Consider the following 25000-nt stretch of genomic DNA (forward strand, 5'->3'; position numbering starts at 1 on the left):
GTGTAGATTCGGCATCGGCATGGGTAACACGCAGGAGCTGGTAGGCTGGTGTAAGATGTGTGGCAGAGGTCACACAGGTCAGCTCGCGTTTGACCTCGCTCTGGGGGGATGGGAACACACCCAGCATCTCTCGTACAGGTCGGTTGGAAGTGGTGGTGGGAGGGGGGGGGGTTGTGCTAAGGCAGGAGGGGATTTAGCGCTTGGATGGCGGGAGGGGGGAGGGGGGAGGGGGGAGGAGATCTGTCAAAGAGTAATTTGAAGAGGTTTGGAGAAATTGGATATGGGATAAGAAGGGCTGGGACACTGAGCTTTTTTTTTTTTTTGCTAATTCTCACTACTCTTATGTATGTTGCGTTTCCGGTTACTTTTGCATTTTCGAATTATAATGTGTCTCCTAAAGCGGTTGAAGAATTAGTCCTGATAGTCTTACCTAAACTAAACTCAATTAGAAATATAATAAAGTAGAGTCTGTGCAATAGCTTATCTCAAGCGACTTATTCCCGTGTCATAAGAACAAGCCGTTTTTGTAACAGCTACAAGGCAAAAGGTCACAGCAGATCCAGCGATAGTGTCATTCCGTAGAAAAGGCTTGTTAGTGTTTTAACAAGGGAGATGGACAGCACAGATAGCGCGATATCCGGCGGCGGTCGCTCTTATCGCCGGCGGTGCCAGGCGGAGTGCCAGTCCATTTGCGTCTGTCGTGTTCGATGGGTGCTCACGCAGTTGGGATATTTTTCTCGTTCGTTATCTGTAGAGACTGAGGCGTTAACATTTTTTTGCACACTTCTCTTATTCGATGTAAAGATTGTGTTCGTACTTTTTCACCGGGCATGTACGTTTAAGTGATCTGTGTACGTGTTCGTGAACAAAAGAGAGTGTGTTGGATGTCGTCTGACTGCGGAGTTCCCAGTGTTACAGAATTTTCCAGTTGTCAGTTAGTGTTTACGTGTAATTTCACGTCTGAACTGGATTGGAGATGGAATAAAAACGGCGGGCCAATTATGTGATAGCTGAGCGTAATAGCTGCGGCCCAGAAAACCAGAAACTGAATAGCGGAACCAGAACCCAAGAGCTTTTTCAGTTCTTAGAGAAATGCAGAGTTTATATTTGTAGGATAGGTACGAACTCATACAGGACTTCATTTGTGTATCAGGGAATTTTATTCCGGTGTAGAGTTGAATGCAGTAACAAGACAAGGCCGTATGCCCAGCACCCTCATCATGTGGAAAAGGAAGCTTAGTTTCAAGAGGAAGGGGCCTCGACCCACGCGGAGGCTGTCCCAGCCTCTGGTGAAGAGCCTCAGCCTGCCGGAGACCTACGGGGTACCCAGGTCCTGCACCCCGCCCCTACGCCACTCCCGCACGGACTACTGCATTCACGGCGAGGACGAGGGGCGGGAGTCCTCCCCCGGGGCCATCACAGAGGGAGAAGCTGTGGACGTCGTGACGGGGGACGATGACGTCATCCAAGCGATCCTCAGGAGAAAGGACAGCGACTTGGAGAGCCTAGAGACGCCCGACCTCGACACCAGCCTCAAGAAGAACTCCATCATCCGCTTCAAGGACGAGGAGGGCGACGAGTACTGGAGGAGAGTGGGCGGATGCTCGGTGTGCGAAAGGAACGAAGCGAGACGCGCCGCGGCTGCGGCTTGCCCCCTGTGCGCCAGGGACGTGAGAGCCGCGCGGGAAGAGGACGCGGCTGAAGGCGCAGGTGAGAACGAGGCGGCACCGGAGGGCGAGGCCGCGGGGTCCCTCCTGCAGGAAAACGGCGACGACACTCCGAAAGACGAGGAAAACGGCGACGACACTCCGAAAGACGAGGAAAACGGAGGAGAATCGCAGGACGACAGAGAGGAGGTACACGAGAACGAAAGGGAAACGCAGTCTGAGGAAGAGAGACCGCAAGTTGACGAAGGAAGATCACGTGACAGGTTTGTGATGGTTTCACCAGTATGATGGATCGTTAGTCGTGTGTTTTTGTAGACGTGCCTCACCGCGATTAAGGTATCGGCGAGAAATGTTAATTGCGGGAATAATTTGCGGCAGGTAATACGAAATGAGGAATGTGTAATAGAGGCATTGTTCTTGGCTGGCGATGATTTGATTCTCGAGGGACCATTCTCCCTTCACCGCTTAATAATGGTGGATGGGGAGGGGTAATATGCAGTATAACAAACAAACGTAAATAGTCTAAAATGCAGTTATGGTTTCAGAATTCGTCACACTTCTTTGTGAAATGGTATTAAACGAGGTAGAAGGGTAAATGATAAATGGAAAAAAAAATACAGAGGCGAAAAAAGAAAAAGGAGGAAAAAGAAAAATGTTTGTCTGGTTTCAAGTGATCAGAAAAAAAGATTATCGTGTCTAGGAGAGATTTGAAATCGTGTAAAGAGAGAGGGTGTTCAGGTGAAGTTGTGAAGAATGAACAAACGTTTAAGCCAAAGAGCTTTTCGTTTTCCTACTTTATCTAGGAAAATAAATCCGTACGGAGCGGTAGAGAGAAAAGGCCTTTGGCATTAACACGTTGACGTACCCTTCCCTTCGTTATTTTGCGTGCGACAACTTTGATGTACAGACTTGATATAAAGTCTTCGGCAGTGTGGTGGAGACGATTGCGTGTGTGGAGGATGTTCAGGGTTTGAGGGTATTTCGTGGGGAATGAGATTCGATGGACACAGTTGGGTTTATTAGTAAACTATTTGTTGATTTCACTAAGGTTGAAAGAGTCGCAGGTGGATGACATGAATAAAGAGGGATATTGATTGGTCTGGATACATTGGCCTACTATGGACTTAACTGATGGTTAAGGGCGCAGGAGGTGGCGTGCCCCTCCTTCAGATGATGCGAGCCAGGCACTGCAGGGCATTGCGGGGCACTTTATCACGGCAGCTGCAAGTCGGAGAGGTGGGAGGAGCCGACTCTTATTACGGATATGTGTAAGCTCTCTATAGTGCAGATTGCACTGCGATTATTTCTGCGGTATCAAGCATTTTTTTTTCTGCTTCTTAATTTTACTTTTTGATTGTAATTCGGCACGACCTCTAGTAGCATGACCTGGTATTAGATGTATCATCTAAAGAAAGTAAGCAGTGTCTGTATTTCTGAAAACTGCTTCGTCTTTATCCATCCACTCCAATATCCCTTCACATATTCCTAATGATAGTGAAAGGAGTCGCCCTCACTTTGCATATTGCCTTCGCCGCGCTTTTGACAGGTGTGGGAACGCGTGCTAGGACTCCCCAGCATCCAAGCATCCAGGACACAGTCCCCAGGCGGGCGTGGGAGGCTGCGGCGCGCCTTTTGATATGGTAATGCCCCGGTAAGTGTGGGAGGGCAGAACGGTGTATGCCCCGTGGTGGGCCCTGGCGGTGAACTCTGGCGAGGAGCTCTGGCGGGAGGGCCTAGCTGCTCTCCAACGTCACTCAGGTTGTTAGGACCTGTTGTTTGTGGTGTTTTCGGTTATTTTGACAGATGGAAGAAGTTTTTTCTCTCTCGTTGGACCATTTTTGTACGAGTAAAAGGGTGGGATGGAGGAGGTTCCCTCAGAGGATGGATTGGCAAATCCTCCGGGCGGGCAGAAGTGCGGAGCGTTCGCCCCACCTGCCCAGTCTCAGCAGCAGTAAGGGTTAAACAAGGCGCTTCTCGGGATGAGTAAACAAACCCCTCCCCCCCCCCCCCACTCACCCCGCCTATCCCGATAATTCACTCCTCCTCCCCATTAATTTTTTTTCACCCCCACATACATCAACGTTACTCTCTTACTAAATCCTCCCCCCCCACCTATATCAATTTTCACACTCCTCGCTAAATCTCCACTCTCCGCACTAGATCTCCCCCCACCTACATCATCTTTATCAATTTTCACTCTCCCCGCTAAATCTCTTTCGCCCCCACCACGAACTCCACTCCCCGTACAAAATCTCCCCCTATCTACATCACCTTCACTCTCCCTCGCTAAATATCTCTCACTCCCCACCTACCCCACTCTCCCCGCCAGATTCGCCCCACCTATACCAATCACCCCGCTGCCTACCCTTCCCCACCCCCCTCCCCCCCACCCCTCTCCCCCTCCCACCAACCCCTCTCCCCTCCCACCAACCCCTCTCCCCCTCCCACCAGCCCCTCTCCCCCCTCCCACCAACCCCTCTCCCCACTCCCCCACCAACCCCACTCTCCCCGCTAAGTAGGCCTTGACACGAGTGACTGCTCAGTGTCACGGGCAGGTGAGTGATACTCCTGCGGGACTGCGCCCTGCCACGCCAGCCAGTCGAGCGGGAATCACCAGGACGAGTCGTTGTGAGTTGAAAGTGCTTCTTTTCTTTAGCCAGAGTTGAATAAAATTGAAGGAGGAATTATTTCATGGGACTCACGGGCTCTTCGATGGGAAAGGGTCGGGGTTGGCGATTGAGCGACTCGGTCGATGGTGCAGGGTCCTTGTCGGGGATTTCGGGGGGCCCAGTGCGAGGATGCCAGGGCCACGCTGGACATGCGGAGGGCGTGATGGAGGCCCTCCTAGGGGTGCAAGGGGGCCAGGTGGTACGGTGGGGCTGGAGGGAGGGGGGTGCTAAGGAAGGTAGAGTCCGGGACGCTGGTGCTGGGATTAAGGGCGGGGAGTGTGGGAGGCGCCAGGGCCGTGCTGAGGGATGGTGATGTGATCGACACCCGGGATGCCGCTCCCTCGGCCGAAATGGGATCCTTTAGGGCGTCGGTGTTTGTAGATTCGTAGAAGAAGGATTGCGTTTATAGCATCAACATGTTTGGCTTTTGCAGTACCTCATTTTGATACAGAGAGCGTTTGTATTTTACATTTGAGGTAAATGAGCACTGAATATGAGAGTTCCCCTATGGATTATTGTCGACAGGGATTCTAGGAAATCACCTTTATTAGTTATCTTACTTAACAATGGCCTGGGCGGTCTCATTATGCAATGCTCGATCATCCCATCAGAGATTCTGTATCTAGCCGACGTATTGTTCCACGCTTATCAACCCAGTCACTATCGCAGACTTTGAAAGTAAGTAGTTTTGTGAAATTCTATTGTATTCATTCCACGACTATCTCGTGTTCTGTTTTTTCTGTGTCGGATTTTAATGGTATTCATTCCGAATGTTCAGCAGAACAGTTCCGTCACGTTTCGTGCCGCTAAGAATAGCTCTTAAGCGTGGCGATTACGTTGCAATGTTACCTTCTAGAATTACAGTAATTTCTACAAAGAGCAGCCATGAATGCGAGAAATGTTCCTCGGATGCAGAACTTCCCACCTCAGCGGGAACTCATGACGAATGCCGTGGCTATGGGCGAGCCGACGGGAGGTTCAAGGTCACGGGTGTGCCCCTTCCCTTACCCCGACGCCCGCCATTACCCTTGAAATCTCTCCTTCCCGAGCGTTGGGATAAGCAGAGATTACTTTTCGTCAGGCTCCTCTCAGGCAGTCTGTCCAGAGGATTTTTCTTGTGGTTTAGGGCGAGGTCTTCGTATCTTGGTAGAATCATGTATATTGCGCTCCCCCTTCGTCACATTTGCTAAAGTATTGTGTTTTTCAGTCTTTTGTTTTCCGTTTCTACTTTCTCTAAGTGTCCTTCCGCCCAGCCTTTCCCTCGTGTGTTTGTTTGCGACCATCATCATCGTCTCTGTCGACTCCGTCTACTGTTGAGGTGCACCTGCACACGTGCGACTCATTAGGGCGCCGTTTATGCAATTACGCTTTTTTGGAGTTCATTTTTTGTACTCATTTTAGCGTTCCGCCTCACAGCGTTCTCCCGAGACCACGGCAAGTATGGTGATTAAGAGAGCGATGTTAGCAGAGTAAGCGTTGCAAAGCCTTTTCTCGTAATATACAAAGTGTTTCGACTCTCCGCCGGTGTCTGTTACCGCCAGCGACCGACCGTCACGCTCGGAATTCGCGGCGTTGAGTGCCACCGCACATTCCCGCGGGTGACGTGGCACTTTTTTGTTCGTTACCTTGAGAATGCGACAAGGAGGTAGATGAAGGCGGCGGCGTTGCTCGGGCAGCCTTGGGCGACTTTGTAATTCTTCTTTACTCGTTCTTATGGCGAGATAATACACCGTCATCTATGGCCCGCGCGTGACGGCTTGATTCACGAGGCGTGGACGAAGAGAAGGCCGTTGCAATTAGCACTTAATAGTAGGTCTACTTCGATCCTTTGTTTCTCCCGTACGTGGCTCGCTGAAAGGCAGAAATTGCCGACGCCGTGAGCGGCATTTTGTTGCGTGCTCGTGTTGGATTGTCAAGTACAAGTTGCGTAGGCCTACGGCGTCCCATAGCATGCTGGAAGGTCGCCGTGCCGGCCACCAGCAAACACCGCTGCCCACTCCGGGAATGGTGTTGCGTAGGCCGTCACTGAGCGAGAACGGCATGCGACAGTGACATTAGAAGCCCTAGGGAAAGCTATATAATTTTAGTGTCTAATGACAAAGAAGCAGTAAAATTTAAAATAACTAAATTCATAAACTGGGAAGTGTAAAGAAGGCAAATGCCATTATGTTGATGAGGATCCTTTGGCAGGACTTCACTCTTTTTTCTGATAAGGCTCGGTACCGTACTCTGACCTTGGGCTAGTCGTCAGGGAGGGCCGCGGCTATTTCACTCGGGCGGACCGGCCCACCTCATAGCTGGTTCATGAGCGCGCTCGCCTCATGACCCGCGTACCGGCGAGCATGCAGATTAGCGTGGGAACCAAGGATAGGCCTCCCTTTTGCTGCGTAAACATAACGAGAACGAACACACGAGGAGCGCAGTTAATGAGATGCCAGAGCCCCGCGCGGGGACAAATAAGGAAGAAAGGGCCGGCGGGCATCTGGCAGGGCGTTGCACTGGTTGCTGCTACCAGCTGGCTCGCCCGGCCCGCGCGGGCAATCCTGGTGGTGATTGTGGCAGTGGGAATGGCAGGGGCGAGCAGGGGATAGTGTGGGGTGATTAGGTATGAGTCGGTGATGAGAGGTGGTGTGAGTTGGGGTTAGTAGTAGTAATGAAAATGGCGGTAAAGATAATAAGCAAATGTAATATGATGTTGATGCAAAAATGATCGTGATGGTAATGATGCGCAGGGGAGCAATGCATAGTATCTATCGTCCCAACTCAAAACTTAATCTTTCATCCAAGTTGCCGCGATTGCTTTTAAACTTCGTAACCGTCTCCTTCCTCCTCGGGTATCTTTGCAAGCTGCACCGTCGTCGGCGCCGTCGTCTCGTCATCGTCGGCGGCGAGCGAGCGGCGCTTGAAAGGAGGCAGAAGCGCCGATGATTAAGGGTCTAAGCATATCGAGCGACAGGTAATAAATCAACGAATGGATGACACGTTCGACAAGCCATTATTGGCGGCCCTCGCGGAATTGGCCGAATTTATGGGATGATTTAGGACTTCGGGCCGGGCAGGAGAGGGGGGGGGGGGGCGTTCCGGGGCTTTTTTGCGCGGGTTTCTTTGCTTTTGCGGGTTTCGTGGTGCGCGTTGTTGTGATGCTTTGCGTGAGTGGATAGGAATTAACTATTTATGATATTCTTTAGGTTTGTAATGGTAATGAGACAATGATATGAAATGGTCTCAAATTATTAAGATTAATAGCATTCTCTTGGTTGCTGCTGTTTTGCGTGTGACTGTCAAGACATTGACATTATTTTTAGACGCTTGAACACTGGGATTTTTATTCCGTTTCATTTCCTAGTTGACGATATTGTCTAAAAACAGCTACTGGCATGTGTTCGCAACTGGTAAGACCGGAGATTGAACAGGATGAATACGTTTCGGGTAGAATGACGAACGCATCCGTGGTATTGTGGCGTTCACTGTAACTGTGTGGTTCTTCGTGACCTTTATTGACCTGATGGATGTGTTGAAAGAGCATGTGGCATATGTTTTGGAAGGGCGCGTCACGTACTAACATCATCATGATTCCCTTATCCAATTACTCGAGAAGAGAATATGATATGGTGGATGAGAGAGAGTGAATGGCTTAGTGTTTGAATAAGAGAGTGAGTGAATTAGTTGGTTAGTCGTTAGTTAGTGAGAGAGAGAGAGAGAGAGAGAGAGAGAGAGAGAGAGAGAGAGAGAGAGAGAGAGAGAGAGAGAGAGAGAGAGAGAGGGAGAGAGAGGAGGGGGGGAGGGGGAGAGGGGAGGGGGGGGGAGTTAGTGAGAGAGTGTGAGTGTATGTGAGTGTGTGTTTATGTGTGTTTATGTGTGTGAATAAGTGAGTGAGTGAGTGAGTGAGTGAGTGAGTGAGTTTAAAGCCCTTAAGTACAAGGCTTTAGCGTGTATCATAAATCATACATGGTAATGTGAGCATTGAGATATCAAGGCTGGAGTGACAGGCGAAAGAGCTACGTCACGCACGCCAGGTAGATAGATGTGTTGTGATGTCCCGCCGCTGTTGCCGGATGTCCTTTGGTGGACGCTGGTCCTGCGTGTCTCCTGGGCGTGCCTTCTGTGTACGTCTCTCTCCCTCCCCCCTCACTTAATCACTCACGTTCTCCTGTATATCTTCTTTCCTCCTTCCCTCTCTTCCGCCCTTCCTCCCTTCCTTCCTTAATTCCTCCCTTTCTCCCTTCCTAACTCCGTCTCTCCCTTCCTCCCTCCCTTCCTTACTTCCTTCTTCCCTCCCTCCCTCCCACCCTCATCTTATCTCATTTCATTTTATCTCATGTCTCTCATCCGCATAAGTGGATTGAATTACGCTAATGTTGTGTTCCCAAATAACATCGATCATTAACACGCTTTTTTCTATTTCTTTCAGGTGAGTGGCAATGTGGAAAGGGCGAGTAGCATGAGAACTTCCCCTCAGAGCAAAGGTAGGAGTCGCTCGGTTGTCGAAACGCGGCCGTATATCGAGTAGATTCTAGCGTAGACTCTAGGAGTTTCTGGAACATGTTTAAATAGAGGGTGAGTGTTGGTTACACGAGACGAGCGAGGGAATCGGGTGTCCGCAGCCGCATCTGGCGAGTGGCGCAAGTGACACCAGGACGGCAGGTGGCGCGACACGACGAGGATCGCTGACGACAGGCGCTGCGTGGGCCCCGACGACAGGATGACCCCTGGAAGAGACTGATTCTAGGGGGGCGCTTCACGGGGCAACGAGTACGACGACGTTTAAGAAAAAAAGAATGTGGGTGATGTTGATAATGATGATGGTAGTAATAGCAATGATGATAGTAATAATGATAACGATGATGATGATGACGGGGAGGGTGAATTTAATAATAGGAATAGTAGTAATAATATTAATGACAACAGTGATAATAGTAATGATGATGAAAATAATAATAAAGAAAAAGTGGAGTCCAATATCCCACGACGGCTGCCCAGGACGCCGTGGGAATCCGACGGGGACTCGCGAGGCTAATAATCCTCAGTATCTTGTGTTTGCGCTGAAGGGAGGTGGGAGCGGGCATGGCGTGTCCGGCGCGACCCTCACCCCCCTGCGTATGCATGATGCCCCTCCTCCTCCCCCTCCCCCCTCCTCCTCCTCCTCCCCCTCCTCCTCCTCCTCCCCCTCCGCCCCTCCTCCTCCCCCTCCCCCCCTCCACCTCCTCCTCCCCCTCCCCCTCCGCCCCTCAACTCTGACCCTGATACTATCACTACCTGCGCCCCGTGACGACCTCCGTGCAGACGGGAGGTGGGGGCGAGTGGGTCGGTTGGGTGGGTGGGTGAGGGAGTGGAGGTGGGTTGGGTGGGTGGGTGGATGGGTGAGGCTGTTGGTAGGTGAGTGAGTGAGTGAGTAAGTAAGTGGGTAAGTGAGTGAGTGAGTGAGTGAGAGTGAATGAGCGAGTGCAAGAAGAAAGAACCAAAGAGGAGTAAGCAAGGAGATATGCGGACTTTAAGCGAGCGAGAAAGACTGACACTTCTTTGGCATCAGCACAGAGCTCCTTCAAGAGGACGGCCAATAGAGGCGTAGGTGTATTATCATTCTTCTTCTTCTTCTTCTTCTTCTTCTTCTTCTTCTTTGCGTGGTTTGAACGTGCGTGCGTGAATGCATATGTATTTTTTGTTTATTAGGGAAAAAAAACATTTAATCTATAATGGCTGTTACCTGATCCAAATTTTCGAAACGCGGGGAAGAAAAAGCATAAAGACGCTTGTCTTATTGAGGAGTGCTGTGGTTATTTTATTCTTTTGGAAACGGTCGACATTTCTTATTTTAAGACACGTGAGAAATTTCCAATGTGAAGGGGTATAGTGCCCCGAACTCCCCACCCCCCCTCCCCCCTTTCACACGCCCGAGAGAACGTAACGTGAGAGAGCCCATTTGTTGCGGGCGTTCCAAGGGCGTGCGACCATGTGGGACCTCTCGAGACTGTGACAAGAGTGACACGTTCCCCCCCCCCCCCCTCCTACCTCCTTTCCCCCACCCCATGCGCGCTGATATGGGCGGGTGGGGAGGGGAGGATGGTGGGGGGGGGGAAGGCAAGGGCGTTAAGATAGTCACTATTAGGCAAGGATTAATTTTCAAGATGGCTCACCCAAGGCGGCGTTTGTGGCCGATGTCGTCTACGCTCCGCCTATCACTACGAGACTCCGCGGCGTCGAGGAGACTGAAGTGGCCAGTTAATCATGCGATGTAAGAGGCCGAGTCGAGAGGCGTGTCCGGCGGAGTGGCTCTGGCTTCGGCGTCATCAGGTCGGCGGCAGCGATCGGGACCTTAGAATGTCTTCTAATTACTTTTCGTCATCGCGTAATTGATGGTTTGTCGTGATTTATTAAATCAGAAAGTTTCAATTTATATATATGTGATTTTTTTTTATCTATTAGAGGGGGTTGGGGGAGGCTGGTGATGAAGTGAATGTATTTATGAAATTATATTTTTTCGCGTTTTAGTGTTTCTTCGTTTCTCTTTTTCTTTCCTTTCTTTCTTTGGTCGACTGATTTTTTTATATTCGTTCATATTCGGTTAATTTACCCAAAGGTCAGCTTATAACCAGAAAAGAGAAACTTGCACCGATCACTGCAATTGGGGTGAACATTCGATTGCCTTTTCCGTGACGGGCACTCTCCGCCGTCGTGTTGTCTGCTCTCGGTCGTTTCGGTCGTGTCGGGGAGACGACCAAGGGACGGACGGACGAGGTCGTACGTCACGTGACTCCGTCCACAAACACAAACGAAGAGAGATTTTGTTGTATTTTTTTTTTTTTTTTTTTTTTTTTTTTTTTTTTTTTTTTTTTTTACATATCGATTTATTTGTGTTCCTTCCCCTCTAAAGCACAAGGAGGGTTCATTTGCTACGAGGTGTACCCGCAGGGGTCGTGGCCGTGTTCAGCAGTGAGGGTGCTTGGGGATGTCAATATTGGGGGTAGATTAAGGAGGGGAGACAGAGAAGGAGAGAGGGATGGACGAGAGGAAAGGGTAGGACGTGAGGAAGAGGAGGAGGAGGAGGAGGAGGAAGAAGTAGGGAGAGGGTGGTGACGAAGAAAAGAGGATGGAAAGAGAAAGATGGAGGAATAGGAAAGGGAGTAATATGGAAGAGAAGAAGTGGGGAAGGGGGAAGAAGAGAAAGAAAGAGCGCAAGAGGGAAAGAGAAAAGAAAAAGAAAGTAAGTGGAAAAGAAGGAAAAGAGAGATAGAGAGGAGACGTATGGTGCAGGTCCGGCAGTGTGGGAGTCGTCCCCCCAAAAAAACGTCATGCGGTTCTTGTGATATTTTATTCCTGTTGTTCTTCTGCTCTCTTGAGGGTGTCGTGTATCGCCAGTACACCGCCAGCGAACAGCATTCTCTCACCGGCCTTAGCTATTGTCTGTTGTCGAAGGCACAGGAGTCGTTTCATGGCGAGAGTAGTCACGCGGGAAGAAAAGGGACCTTGGCTTGGTGTCTTTCGTGTGGGGTCGTTCTTCGCGGTATTTTTCTTTCTTTCTTCAGCCAAATTGGGTAGAAAAAGAGCGCCTTGTTCCGGTATTTGGCAATCTCTTGACTCCCCCTCTCGCTTCCTTCGGTCCTCCTCAAGCTTTTTTTCTCTCTCTCTCTTTTTTGTTATCGTCCTCATCGTGTGACAGCAGGAGTAGCTTCTCTTTGGGCCTGTCTTGGCATTAATGCGTGATCCCCCCCCTCCCCCTCCTACCCTTCCTCCTCCCCACCCAGGCACTAAATGACTCATTCTGTGCCGGGAGAGGAGGAGGGAGACGGGGTGAAGGAAGGCAGAAAAAATGGGGAAATGAGACGGGGTGAATGACGATAAAAAAGATGGAGGGGAGGGTGGGAGGTAAGGATGGAAAGAGGGAGAGAGGAGAGGAGACACTGGCACGTACACGCGCGCGCGCACACACACTCACACGCACACACAGACTCACATTCACACACACTCACATTCACATTTACACACTCACACACACACGCACACGCACACGCACACGCACACGCACACGCACACGCACACGCACACGCACACGCACACACACACACACACACACACACACACACACACACACACACACACACACACACACACACCCTCTCTCTCTCTCTCTCTCTCTCTCTCTCTCTCTCTCTCTCTCTCTCTCTCTCTCTCTCTCTCTCTCTCTCTCTCTCCCTCTCCCTCTCCCTCTCCCTCTCCCTCTCCCTCTCCCTCCTCTCCCTCTCCCTCTCCCTCCTCTCCCTCTCCCTCCTCTCCCTCTCCCTCCTCTCCCTCTCCCTCCTCTCCCTCTCCCTCCTCTCCCTCTCCCTCCTCCCCCTCTCCCTCCTTTCCCTCTCCCCCCTCTCCCTCTCCCTCTCCCTCCTCTCCCTCTCCCTCCTCTCCCTCTCCCCCCTCTCCCTCTCCCCCCTCTCCCTCTCCCCCCTCTCTCTCTCTCTCTCCCCCTCTCCCTCCCTCCCTCCCTCTCACTCTTTATCACTAACATTCTCACTCTCTCACTCTGACACACACCGACAGAATCACAGCCAGGTCGAAGAAAAGATAAAATAACTAAAGGGAGAGAATCCGACTCAAGCGTCGAGGAGAGAGAGAGAGGACAGATGGAGGCGTGTGGGCTGAATGGCGGCTGTTGCTAAGTGAGATATTTATTTGCAATCCGGCCGTGTGACGAGGCTTGTTTACTCGACGGCGATGCAAGGGAGGCAAGGCAAGGGCTCGGATTCAAGTGAGGCAAGACAGGGTTCGAGAGCTGTGTCCGGTCCTCGCCGTCCACCGCCCGTCGCTCGCCCAGAGGGTTTGCACGCCCGCGAGATCGTGTGGGGTGTTTGCCTTTATTTTCTAGTCGGTGGGGGAGGGATGTGTGGGGGTAGGTTCGGGGGGGGGGGGGAATGGAAGTGGAGGTGGGGGGGGAAGTGGAGGTGGGGGGGAGGTAGGGGTAGGGTTTGGGTTGGAGGTGGGGGTGGGGATGGAGGTAGAAGTGGAGGTAGGGGAGGGGAAGGGGTGGTGATGTGCTAAGATCGTGACGTTTTAAAGATACGGCCGCCCGAGCTTCGTTGGTCTTCTGCTGCATTATTGCGTGGTTGCCTTTGGAACTAATGGGTCTCTGATGATATATGAGGGCACTTGGTGTTTCTCTCTTCTCTTTTCATCTCTTCTTTTCTCCTTTTTCTTCTCTCCCCTCCTCTCCTACCTTTTTTCACTTCTCTCCTTTCCTCTCTTCTCTCCACTCCCATCCACTTCTCCTCCCCTCCCTTCCCCTTCCCCTTCTCCTTCCCCCTCCACTCCCCTATCATCTCCTCTCCATCCTCATTTACTCTCCTTCAATCTCTCTCTCGTATGTGTGCGTGTATATGTACTACCACCATGCGTATGTTTACATGCGTACGTGTTGGGCTGAGTCACCCAGTTCCTTGTGTCGAGTCTTGGTGAGTTTGCCCTTGTAAACATTAACATTCATCATTTGCTGTGATCTGCAGTTCCGGAGTTTGTGAGGGCCGAGTCTGCTTACTCATAATGGCGAACGTGCAATGAGGAGAGAGTGGATATTTGATATTTATGAAAAGAGAAAGGAAAAGTAATTGCATGTCGGGGTCTGCGTAAGCGAGCATTCATGCGTGCATTTCAAATTGAAGAAATTAAGAAAGACGAAATGTTAATTTTCTCTCTGTTTCTTGTCAGTCTCTCTCTCTCTCTCTCTCTCTCTCTCTCTCTCTCTCTCTCTCTCTCTCTCCCTCTCCCTCTCTCTCTCTCTGTATGTGTGTGTGTGTGTGTGTGTGTGTGTGTGTGTGTGTGTGTGTGTGTGTGTGTGTGTGTGTGTGTGTGTGTGTGTGTGTGTGTGTGTCTGTTTGTTTGTTTGTATCTCACTTCTCTCACTCCTTTTCCCACCCCTATCCTCTCCTCTCCCACTTCTTTCCCTCCCTGTTTCCCTTTCTTCCCCCCTCTCCTATGTCTCTTCCGCTTCCTCTCCCTCTCCCAAGGCTGGTTATTATGAACATCTAATTTCCCGAATGAGAGGATTAGGAAAGGCTTAAATTAATGCTTCATGCAGGTTTTTTTTTTGTTACGAAACTGCCTCATACTAACCAAATCTGGCGATATCCATTTCACTTTCGCGGGGGTTTGTTTCGTCGCAGAAAAGAGAAGGAAGAAAAAAGACAAAGAAAAAAAATAGTGCAACGTGAAGGTAAAACAACAATGAAATCACCATACCGCAACAGCAGCGAGTTAGCCAGATGTTGGGTGCGGCAGAGAGAGTGAGCGAGTGAGTGAGAGAGAGAACGAGCGAGCTAGTGAGCGGGCGATTAGCGTCAATTTCCCCATACTCTGGGCCGGGGATACTCGTTAGGCTTGCATAATGATGACCACTTGAAGGCGTGACTCCTCTTGTTATTGCCAATGTTTGCTGTATTGGTCGAGGATGGCGTAATGCGAAGGAAAACGGCTCGGGAGACGACTGTTTGCGGTACTTCGGGTAATTATGTTGCTGTAATTGGCTCGTTGATCTTTATGTAGGTTAGATTTTGAATGTTTTCCGGCCTTCAGGATCTTTATTTGATGATTGCTTCTTTTTTTTAACAATCGGATATTTACTGGTGATGTGCCTTTATGCTTATTGTCCGCACGCACAGAACGTTTGAAGCCTTGCAAGGAAAAGGATACACAGACGGCTTTTTATACAAAGATATACACAGGAACTTCACTCTCTCTCCCTCTAAGAGAAGGAGAAAACAAATTGAACGCAAAGGAAGAAGCGCATTACATTTTCATTTTCAAATTATGAATACTGCGCTGACTAAGTAAAGGGACTCAGACACTTCGCTTGAACCCATCGGATGATTATGGCTTGCCCAATCGGCAGCGGGGATTTGCGGATGGGGCAGATCAAGGGACATGGGAATTCGGGTGAAGTGCCATGGACTGCGCCGCCCCTCCCATCTCCCTTCTCCTCCTTTCTCCTTAAACCTGCCCCCTTTCCCCTTCCCCTTCCATATTCCTCCATCCTTTCCCCCTTTTTTCCCCTTTCCCTTCCTCCCTCCTCCTTCCCCTTCCTCCTTCCCTCTCTCCTTTCCTAACTGCCCCTTCCCTCTCTCCATTCCTAACTGCCCCTTCCCTCTCTCCTTTCTTAACTGGCCCTTCCCTCTCTCCTTTCCTAACTGCCCCTTCCCTCTCTTCCCCTTCCTCCGTCTCTCTCTCCCTTCCCCTTCCCTCTCTTCCCCTTCCTCCGTCTCTCTCTCCCTTCCCCCTCCCTCTCCCCTTTCCCCTCTCCGCAAATACTCACTCACACTTCCTTCTCAGGCACATTTCCGCGAATTAGATTTCACCAGTTGTCATCATTATCTCCATTACTATTACAATTGGACTTGTTTTTTATTTACGTTTTTTGTTCTTAGCTTTATCACCCTGGCTAATTATGTTTTATGAACTGACATCTGCATCGCTGACGTAGATCATGATTTATTCATGTTTAATGCCTTAGAGACCAACTTTTGAGTCTCTTGAAAGTTAATTCTTATAGCTGGTATTTTTCTTCGATATTATGATTACGAGGGAGACGTTATTTTCTGAACTGTTGAACGGATGAACGAATGAACAAGCTAGAAAGTATTTATAAATTACAACCAAGGGAATTAATATCATACACATGGCAGATATAATGTGAAATGCCGATTGTCATGGTCCACCACATCGCTCTTGGTGACAGCATGACCTCTCACGCGCTGTTGACCCGCTCGAGCCGGTCAGCGTGACAGGAGGTGGACATTTGAGACTGATTGAGTTAGATGGCTGATTTCTCTCGTGTCAGTGGCTGTGAGAAGCCTGGGGGCGCCGTGGGAACATCCGGCAGCGGGGTTCTGCGCGGGGCTGCATTCAAGTGCTTGGGTTCAGTCGCTCTCTGGCTCTTTCTCTTTCGCTTTTCTCGCTCTTCCTCCTTCTGATTCCTCTCGTTTCTCTTCTGTCTTCTTTCTTCTCTGTTCTCCCATCTCCTCCCCTTCTCTTTCTCTTTCGCTTTCTAGTTTGCTCTCCGTTATTTCCTTCTTTCTCTCTCTCTTTTTTCCTTTCCCGACCTACATCCCTGTTTATATTCGTAACACTTTCCTTTCGTTTTTTTATATTTTCTTTTCGCTCCCTTCTCCTTCGTCGCGTCCATCCCTTTTTCCCCGCCTCTCGAGAGCGCAATCATCGCCATCCTTCGCTCTAGCCCTTCTTATAGGTTTCGAGAGCCCAAGTGTCCAGTGTTTTATGGCCGGCGGCGCGTCTCGGCTGACGTGTTGACGGCTGACGGACGGGGGCTGGCAGCTGATGTAGGCCTTGTCATCGCGGCGGACTTTTTATTTGCATTTTTTTATTGTCATTACTATTTTTGTGGCTTTTTTACTTTTGGTGAAGTTTAGAGAGTGCGAAGCGGTGACCTTGAGACGCTACGCGGGTTTCGAGGCGGACTTGTCAGCGTTGTGGCTCTCCTGCTCCTGACGCCCAGTGGCCCTTGCTGTTTGGGTTTCGTCTTTAAAGGGAAGGGGGTGGGGGCTGCTTGTTTGTGTGTCGGGGATAGGCTGACTGCCTTTTACGGGTGAGAGTTGATTTTTTCACGGATTTGTTATGGTGTACATTTTCGATTGTCATTTGGGGGGCTATGATTATTTATCGTCTGTGTCATTGTAATTTCCGTTGCCTTGTTCATCATCATTAGAACTCATCATTGTCTTCATAACCGTCACCAATCCCTTTCTTCACTTACGATTATTGTTATTGCCTTTGTTAGTGTTGCCATATGATATCACTGTAAATGTTTCGCATGCTGCTCCGTGTACTTTCGAACGGAGATCCCTCTTATTACATCAGAGATCCGCAGCGTGGAGGCCGAAGCCGTAGCATATGTTGTCGCGAATTGTTACGTCAACGTCGCTAATGGACGCGGCGCCGACACCTGTATTCGGGCGCGCAGCTGACGTGGGCCGGAGGCAGCTTTGGGCGCAGAAGAAGGACCCCTTGTTGCTAAACGCCATGCGTGGAGGCTGAATTCTTCTTTATTGTTGCGTCATTTCTCTCTTAAAGTCTTTTTTTCCCGATGAAGTTTTTTTTTTCCAACTTCTCCCTCTCCTCCCATCGTCTGCCCTCCCCTCCCTCCCATAGCCTCCCCTCCCCTCCCACCCATAGCCTTCCCTCCCTCCCCCTCTGTCTTCTCGTCGTGCCATGGCGTGACGTGTCATCGTGATGAGGTGATTTTGCGAGGCACCATGACACGTCGAAAGTGGCACCTTCGTTTTGTTTATGGCGTGGTGGCGGTGTGATATGGGCCAGGGGCACCCCCGTGGTGCCTTTTACTGGCAGTGACTAGAGCCACAGCCTATCCACATCCTACCCTCATGGTACTGGGCACGTCAACAAACCTTACTGGGGGCACCATTCAACCAAACAATAGTTAGTTCCCGAGAAGACCACCCAGCCGGACCACACTGGACGCACTGCCATGCCAACTCTGGTGCAGATACCCAAGAACAGCGCCGTGTAAAATGCCCGACCGCACTGGGTACCCAACCGCACCGCACCGGGCACGTAGCGTGACAGGCGGAGGAAGTGGTTGGTACGCTTTATTGCACATTTGGGAAAGGGATTGATGAAGCAGTAGCAAGGAGGAAGGTAGCTGTGTGTGCGTGTGTGTGTGTGTTGTGTGTGTGTGCGTGCGTGTGCGTGCGTGCGTGTGCGTGCGTGCGTGTGCGTGCGTGCGTGCGTGCGTGCGTGCGTGTGTGTGTGTGTGTGTGTGTGTGTGTGTGTGTGTGTGTGTGTGTGTGTGTGTGTGTGTGTATGTATGTGTGTGTGGGGGGGGAGATAGAGTGAGTGCGCGCTTGTATGTGTATATTTGTATGTGTATTTTTGTGTGTGTGTGTTTGTTATTGTGTGTGTGTATGAGTGTGACATGTGTTGGTGTGTGGGAAGGAAACGCGAGATTTGGTACCACGCTCCTTATATGGGCGTGGTTTAGAGGATGTGGGAGGTGCTCTTCTTTCTCCTCACTCTTTTTGTCAACCTCCCTCTCCCCTCTCCCCCTCCCTCCCTCTTCTTCAGTATCTTCCATATCATATCACTTTGCTATTTTTTCGCACTTCTCTTCCTCGTATTTCTCTTTCATGCTTCTTCCAATCATTATTCATTTATCTTCGTTGCCTCTCAGTCATCTTTTTTTTCCATTTCCTTGCCCTCCCCCTTATTTCTTTATTATTCTTCGCGTTTTTTTTTTCTTTACTTGCATTTGTTTGTTCGTAGTTTTTTTCGTGAGGAAAGGGGGTGGGGAACCTGTGCGTGTGTGTAGGGGGGGAGGGAGAGAGAGACGAGTAGTGGGAACATGAACTTAGAAGGTCTTAGAGGGGCCAGGAAAAGGAAGAGAGGGAGATAGAGAGAGGGGGAGAAAAGGAAGATGGAAGATAGGTAAGGAGGGGAGGGGGCAGAAGGAGAGTAAGAGGAAGAAGGAGGCGGGAGAGTGAGGGGAAGAAGGAGTGGGAAAGAAAAGGACAGGGGGAGGGGAGGGGAAGGAAGGGAGAAGAGGGATGGGGAAAACGAGAAGAGGCTGAGATGCCGCAGTATTATGCCACGTGATCCTCCCCCCCCCCTCACTTCCCCCCTTTGCCCTCTGCATGTATACGGCTGCTGCGAATGTTTATTTTTTGGCTGGCAGTGCAACGGTAAGGCTTTCCTGAGCGAGACGAGAGACAGCAGCGTCGTATGCAAATCCGTTCATAGGCCTAAGCTTTGTGCAAATCTAATAGACTGATCGTTGTCGGTTGCTTTGCGGATTATGGCGTCTCTCTCTCTCTCTCTCTCTCTCTCTCTCTCTCTCTCTCTCTCTCTCTCTCTCTCTCCCTCTCTCTCTCTCTCTCTCTCTCTCTCTCTCTCCTTTCTTTCTTTCTTTCTTTCTTTCTTTCTTTCTTTCTTTCTTTCTTTCTCTCTCTCTCTCTCTCTCTCTCTCTCTCTCTCTCTCTCTCTCACACACACACACACACACACACACACACACACACACACACACACACACACACACACACACACACACACACACACACACACACACACACACAAATACACCTTTCTCTCTCCCTCCCTCCCTCTCCTCCCTTCCATTTTCCAAAAAGTGTACTTCTGACAAAACGTTTTCGTTTTGGATGGAAGGGTCGAGGGTTTAGAATGGAAGAGACAGTACAGTCGTTGGCAGGGAGGCGCGTGGAAGCGTGGCGTTGCATCACAGGTCGCAGCTTGCGTGGCGTGGCGTGGCGCGGTGTGGTGTGGCGAGAGGATGAACAGCCTTGTGTAAACTTTATGGTCCCTTTTTATTGCCGGCTCTCGACGCCGAGGTGAAGTGTGTCTCAACCGAATGGGCGGCGGGATGCTCTGCCGTGTCACTCCGGGCGGCCGCGGAGGAGCGGAGTAGGTAGGAGGGTTTGCTAATTTGCCTTCGCCGAAACCTCCGCTTCACGCATGTTGCAAGGACATGCGCGCCGACGCATGCACGCGGCGTCACGCTAAGGCCGTTAGGAGTAGGGGATAGGGGGTTTGGGGGTGGGGAGGCTGACGTCTGCGGCTGACGAAAAGCGTTGCATGTCCCTCCAAATAGTCTTGCGAGGCTGTCACCGCTGACCTCGCGACCGACCAAACGACCGAAGAACTTGTTAATGGCGGCCACTTTCTCGACGCTTCGATCGGTGTCAGGCGGCGGCCAACACCCAGCGGCCAGCCTTCGTCAGCTTCGGTTCCACCGGTCGTTAGTGTTCGAGAAATATTCCTTTGGCCAATGGCGTTCTGTCGCTTCTTTGGCGCTGGCTTTTATGGTTGCTTGGAAGCTATTTAGAGAAGTATTTTACTTCACTCATATACCCGGGCACATATGCACTCACTCACTCACTCACTCACTCACTCACTCACTCACTCTCTCTCTCACACTCTCTCTCTCACTCACTCTCTCTCACTCACTCACTCACTCACTCACTCACTCTCACTCACTCACTCACTCACTCACTCACTCACTCACTCACTCACTCACTCACTCTCACTCACTCACTCACTCACTCACTCACTCTCACTCACTCACTCACTCACTCACTCACTCACTCTCTCTCTCTCTCTCTCTCTCTCTCTCTCTCTCTCTCTCTCTCTCTCGGATACCCATACACACATGCACTCATATGTTTTCATACATTCATGAATATATGTATACAAATAGTATATATTCATATATATATGTATGTATATATGTATTATATATATAATATATCTATATATATCTATACACACACACGCACGCACGCACGCGCGCACACACACGCACGCACGCGCGCACACACACGCACGCACGCGCGCACACACACGCACGCACGCGCGCACACACACGCACGCACGCGCGCACACACACGCACGCACTCGCGCACACACACGCACGCACACACACGCACGCACGCGCGCACACACACGCACGCACGCGCGCGCACACACACACACACGCACGCACGCGCGCGCGCGCGCGCACACACACACACACAAACAAACAAACAAACAAACACACACACACACACACGCATACACACACACACACACACACACACGCGCACGCACGCACGCGCACACACACACACACACACACACACACACACACACACACACACACACACACACACACACACACACACACACACACACACACACACACACACTCACTCACTCACTTATTTTTGGCCTCTTCGCCTTTCCTCTTCACATGGATTGGTGTGCGTGGAAGTAGAAATACGTCGAAGGTAAGTTTTCGCGAATCGAGCGCAGTAGAGTACACGTGCCATCACCCCTCTCCCCCACCCCCTCCCCCTGAGCCCCGGCAGTCAACCCGAAATGATGGCTTGTGTAAACGTCATTCGCGAGCGAGGGCGGTTGGCGAGGGCGTGACCCAGCGGATAGGGGTCATTTAGTCTCTCGCGAAATGGAGATTTGTCACCTTCTCGGAAACATATATCTGGCTTTGTGTTTCGTGTGTGTGTGTTTTTTTGTTTGTTTGTTCGTTCCGTCTTTTCTGGATTTTTCTTTTTACGGGGAGAGAGAAAGCGGAACGGGGGGGAGGAGGAGGAGGGGGGAGAAAGAGTAGATGGCGTGGCAAAGAAGCATAGAGGTCCGCGTCGGGGCACGAGAGACGGGGAGGCAGATGGCAGGCGAGATCTCGAGTGAAAGTCTCGACGGTACTGGTAGCAGGGAGTACACGCTCGAGGAGGGGGGGGGGTGAAGAGGGGGAGGGGGGGAGGAGGAGGTAGTTGCTAACGTTGCCACTACCCTGTCGCCTCTTCTTCTCTTCACCCCCTACCCCCCTTTCCTTTACGCTTCTTCTTGCCCCTGGGATGTGCAGCTGCCCGGCCGACTGCAGCTGCTGATCTTGACGTGCATAGCGTCCTCCGTCCTACGCCTTCTCTTTTCACCGTTTTTCTCTCATCCTTCTCTCTCCCTTTCGTATGTTCTATCTTCCCTCTACTCCTCTCCTCACCTCTTATCTATTTTCTTCTGACATTTTTCTCTTTATTACTGTCTTTTCTTCCTCTCTTTGTTGTGTGTTTCTTCCATTCTCTCTCCTCCTCTTTCCTTCTTCCCTCCTCCTCCTCCTCTTCCCTTCTTCTCTCCTTCCGACCACTCCATCTCACCTGTCCTTTGCAACGGCGTCCCTTCCCTCCCTCTGTACCCTCCTGTTCCTCGTGCGAGCAACTCTTACGCAAACTTTGGTAGTTTTACTTTGCGAAAATTACAGGTCTGGAAACTGCGCATTTTTTAATGTGAAACTTCTTGAAATATCTTCAGAATATTCGCGTGTTTTGGTACAGTTTCTTGTCGAGAAAATATACTGTGTGTTTATTTTTCTGCAAATGCCATTTTTTATTATGGACAACTGAGCGAAGGGAACAATTTTCTGATCCACGTTGCGAAAATTGCACCACAATCAGACATTGCAAATGCAGGAGCTTTTTGTGTTTTTTATTCACGTCCTTGTAACACACGGATTTTGGTTTAATGCTTTGATATACACCGGTAACGTATTTACGTGGATATATGTGCGTTATCTCCCTCTCTTCCTGTTCTTTCTTTCCACGCATCCATCTACCTACGTACCTATTTATCTTTTTTTCCATCCATTCATTCATTCATTCATTCATTCAAACAATCCATCCATTCATCCGTTCATTCATTCATTCATCCACGCACCCATCCATCCATCCATCCATTCATTCATTCACCCATCCATTCAACCATCCATCCATCCATTCAACCGTCCATTCAACCATCCATCCATCCATTCAACCACCCATCCATCCATTCAACCATCCATCCATTCAACCATCCATCCATCCATTCAACCACCCATTCAACCATCCATCCATCCATCCATCCATTCATTCAACCACCCATCCATCCATTCAACCACCCATCCATCCATTCAACCATCCAACCACCCATCCACCCATCCATACAACCACCCATCCATCCATTCAACCATCCACCCATCCATTCAACCATCCACCCATCCATTCAACCACCCATCCATTCAACCATCCATCCATTCAACCATCCAACCACCCATCCACCCATCCATTCAACCATCCATCCATCCATCCATTCAACCATCCACCCATCCATTCAACCATCCATCCATTCAACCACCCATCCATCCATTCAACCATCCTACCACCCATCCATTCAACCATCCATCCATCCATCCATTCATACAAACATCCACCCATCCAATCAACCACCCATCCATTCAACCACCCATCCATCCATTCAACCATCCAACCACCCATCCATTCAACCATCCATCCATCCATCCATTCAACCATCCACCCATCCATTCAACCATCCATCCATTCAACCACCCATCCATCCATTCAACCATCCAACCACCCATCCACCCATCCATTCAACCATCCATCCATCCATCCATTCAACCACCCATCCATCCATTCAACCATCCATCCAACCACCCATCCATCCATCCATCCATCCATTCAACCATCCATCCATCCACCCATCCATCCAACGTGCATGCATTCATCAATCCACACATTAAGTGTATACATACATATATACAAACGCGTGCATTTATTTATCTTTTTATCCATCCATCCATCCATTCATTCATTCATCCATTCAAACAATCCATCCATTCATCCGTTCATTCATTCATTCATCCACGCACCCATCCATCCACCCATCCATTCATTCATTCACCCATCCATTCAACCATCCATCCATCCATTCAACCACCCATCCATCCATCCATTCAACCATCCATCCATGCAACCGTCCATTCAACCATCCATCCATCCATTCAACCACCCATCCATCCATTCAACCACCCATCCATTCAACCATCCATCCATTCAACCATCCATCCATCCATTCAACCACCCATCCATCCATTCAACCATCCATCCATCCATCCATCCATCCATTCAACCACCCATCCATCCATTCAACCACCCATCCATCCATTCAACCATCCACCCATCCATTCAACCATCCATCCATCCATTCAACCACCCATCCATCCATTCAACCATCCATCCATCCATTCAACCACCCATCCATCCATTCAACCATCCATCCATCCATTCAACCATCCATTCAACCACCCATCCATCCATTCAACCATCCATCCAACCACCCATCCATCCATCCATCCATCCATTCAACCATCCATCCATCCACCCATCCATCCAACGTGCATGCATTCATCAATCCACACATTAAGTGTATACATACATATATACAAACGCGTGCATGTAGATACTAATCGATCCCTCGGTTCAAAAGCAGAGCCGCTGAGTGAATTAATCTTCCCTTTCCCACTAATTTTATAAGATTTGTAATGAGAGGCAATAGTGGAAAGTATTCAGTGGCGCTTCTATGACAGGAAACCGCAGTGACGCCTTGACATTTGGCACTAAATACCGGAGACTGATCTGACCCGTGGCGGTTGTGCCACGCGGCGGCTGTGCCACGCGTTGATGCCAAGTGGGTGTGCCCCTGTGCCCTGTGGTGTGTCAAAGGAACCTATAAGGAGGTTGATCTGTGTTGCAGTTCTGTGTTTTTTATTTTTTTTTTTTGGGGGGGAGGGGTATTGTCTCTACTTTCTTTTTCTTTCTATCGTTCTCTGTCTTTTCTCTCCCTCACTGTTTCACACACGCATTCGTTCACTTTCTCACTCCCACACACACGCAAACACACACACACACACACTCTCTCTCTCTCTCTCTCTCTCTCTCTCTATCTCTCTCTCTCTCTCTCTCTCTCTCTCTCTCTCTCTCTCTCTCTCTCTCTCTCCCTCTCTCTCTCTCCCTCTCTCCACACACACACACAGACACTCACTCACTCACTCGCCCGCTCACTCATCCGCCTTGCCTCACTGCGTCCCCCTGAAAAGATAGGATAGGATAGTATCGCTGGTGCTAGTGAAATTAGCTCAGCCTCCGGAGCGCGAGAGAGACGAGGCAGCATCCCGGGCGGCTTTGTGTGGCGCTGGAAAGTCTCGTCTGGGCTCCTGCGGCAACTTTCCACGCTTTTGTTGTTGTTGCTTTGCTGACGCCGGCGACGCGCTCGTGGCCCACATCACCACGCTGTGACCGGTGCCTCGTGCGC

At 50.2% G+C, this 25000-nt stretch overlaps 1 protein-coding gene across 13 annotated transcripts in view; it reads left to right on the forward strand.

Moving 5' to 3' along the window:
• The window catches only part of siz (Brefeldin-resistant Arf-GEF family protein schizo), a 408468-nt gene that overhangs the window by 207625 nt on the left and 175843 nt on the right, over positions 1–25000 (forward strand). For 4 of the 13 annotated variants that reach the window (XM_070132991.1, XM_070132995.1, XM_070132992.1 and 1 more), the window contains exon 1: positions 673–1930. The exons of the other annotated variants lie outside the window; for them this stretch is intronic. In XM_070132991.1, coding sequence (XP_069989092.1) covers positions 1203–1930 — 728 coding nt within the window. In that variant the 5' untranslated portion in view covers positions 673–1202. Of the gene's footprint in view, positions 1–672; positions 1931–25000 lie in introns of those variants that run through there. 13 annotated transcript variants of the gene reach the window in all.

This window comes from Penaeus vannamei, chromosome 18, assembly GCF_042767895.1.
Source record: "Penaeus vannamei isolate JL-2024 chromosome 18, ASM4276789v1, whole genome shotgun sequence".
NCBI lineage: Eukaryota > Metazoa > Arthropoda > Malacostraca > Decapoda > Penaeidae > Penaeus > Penaeus vannamei.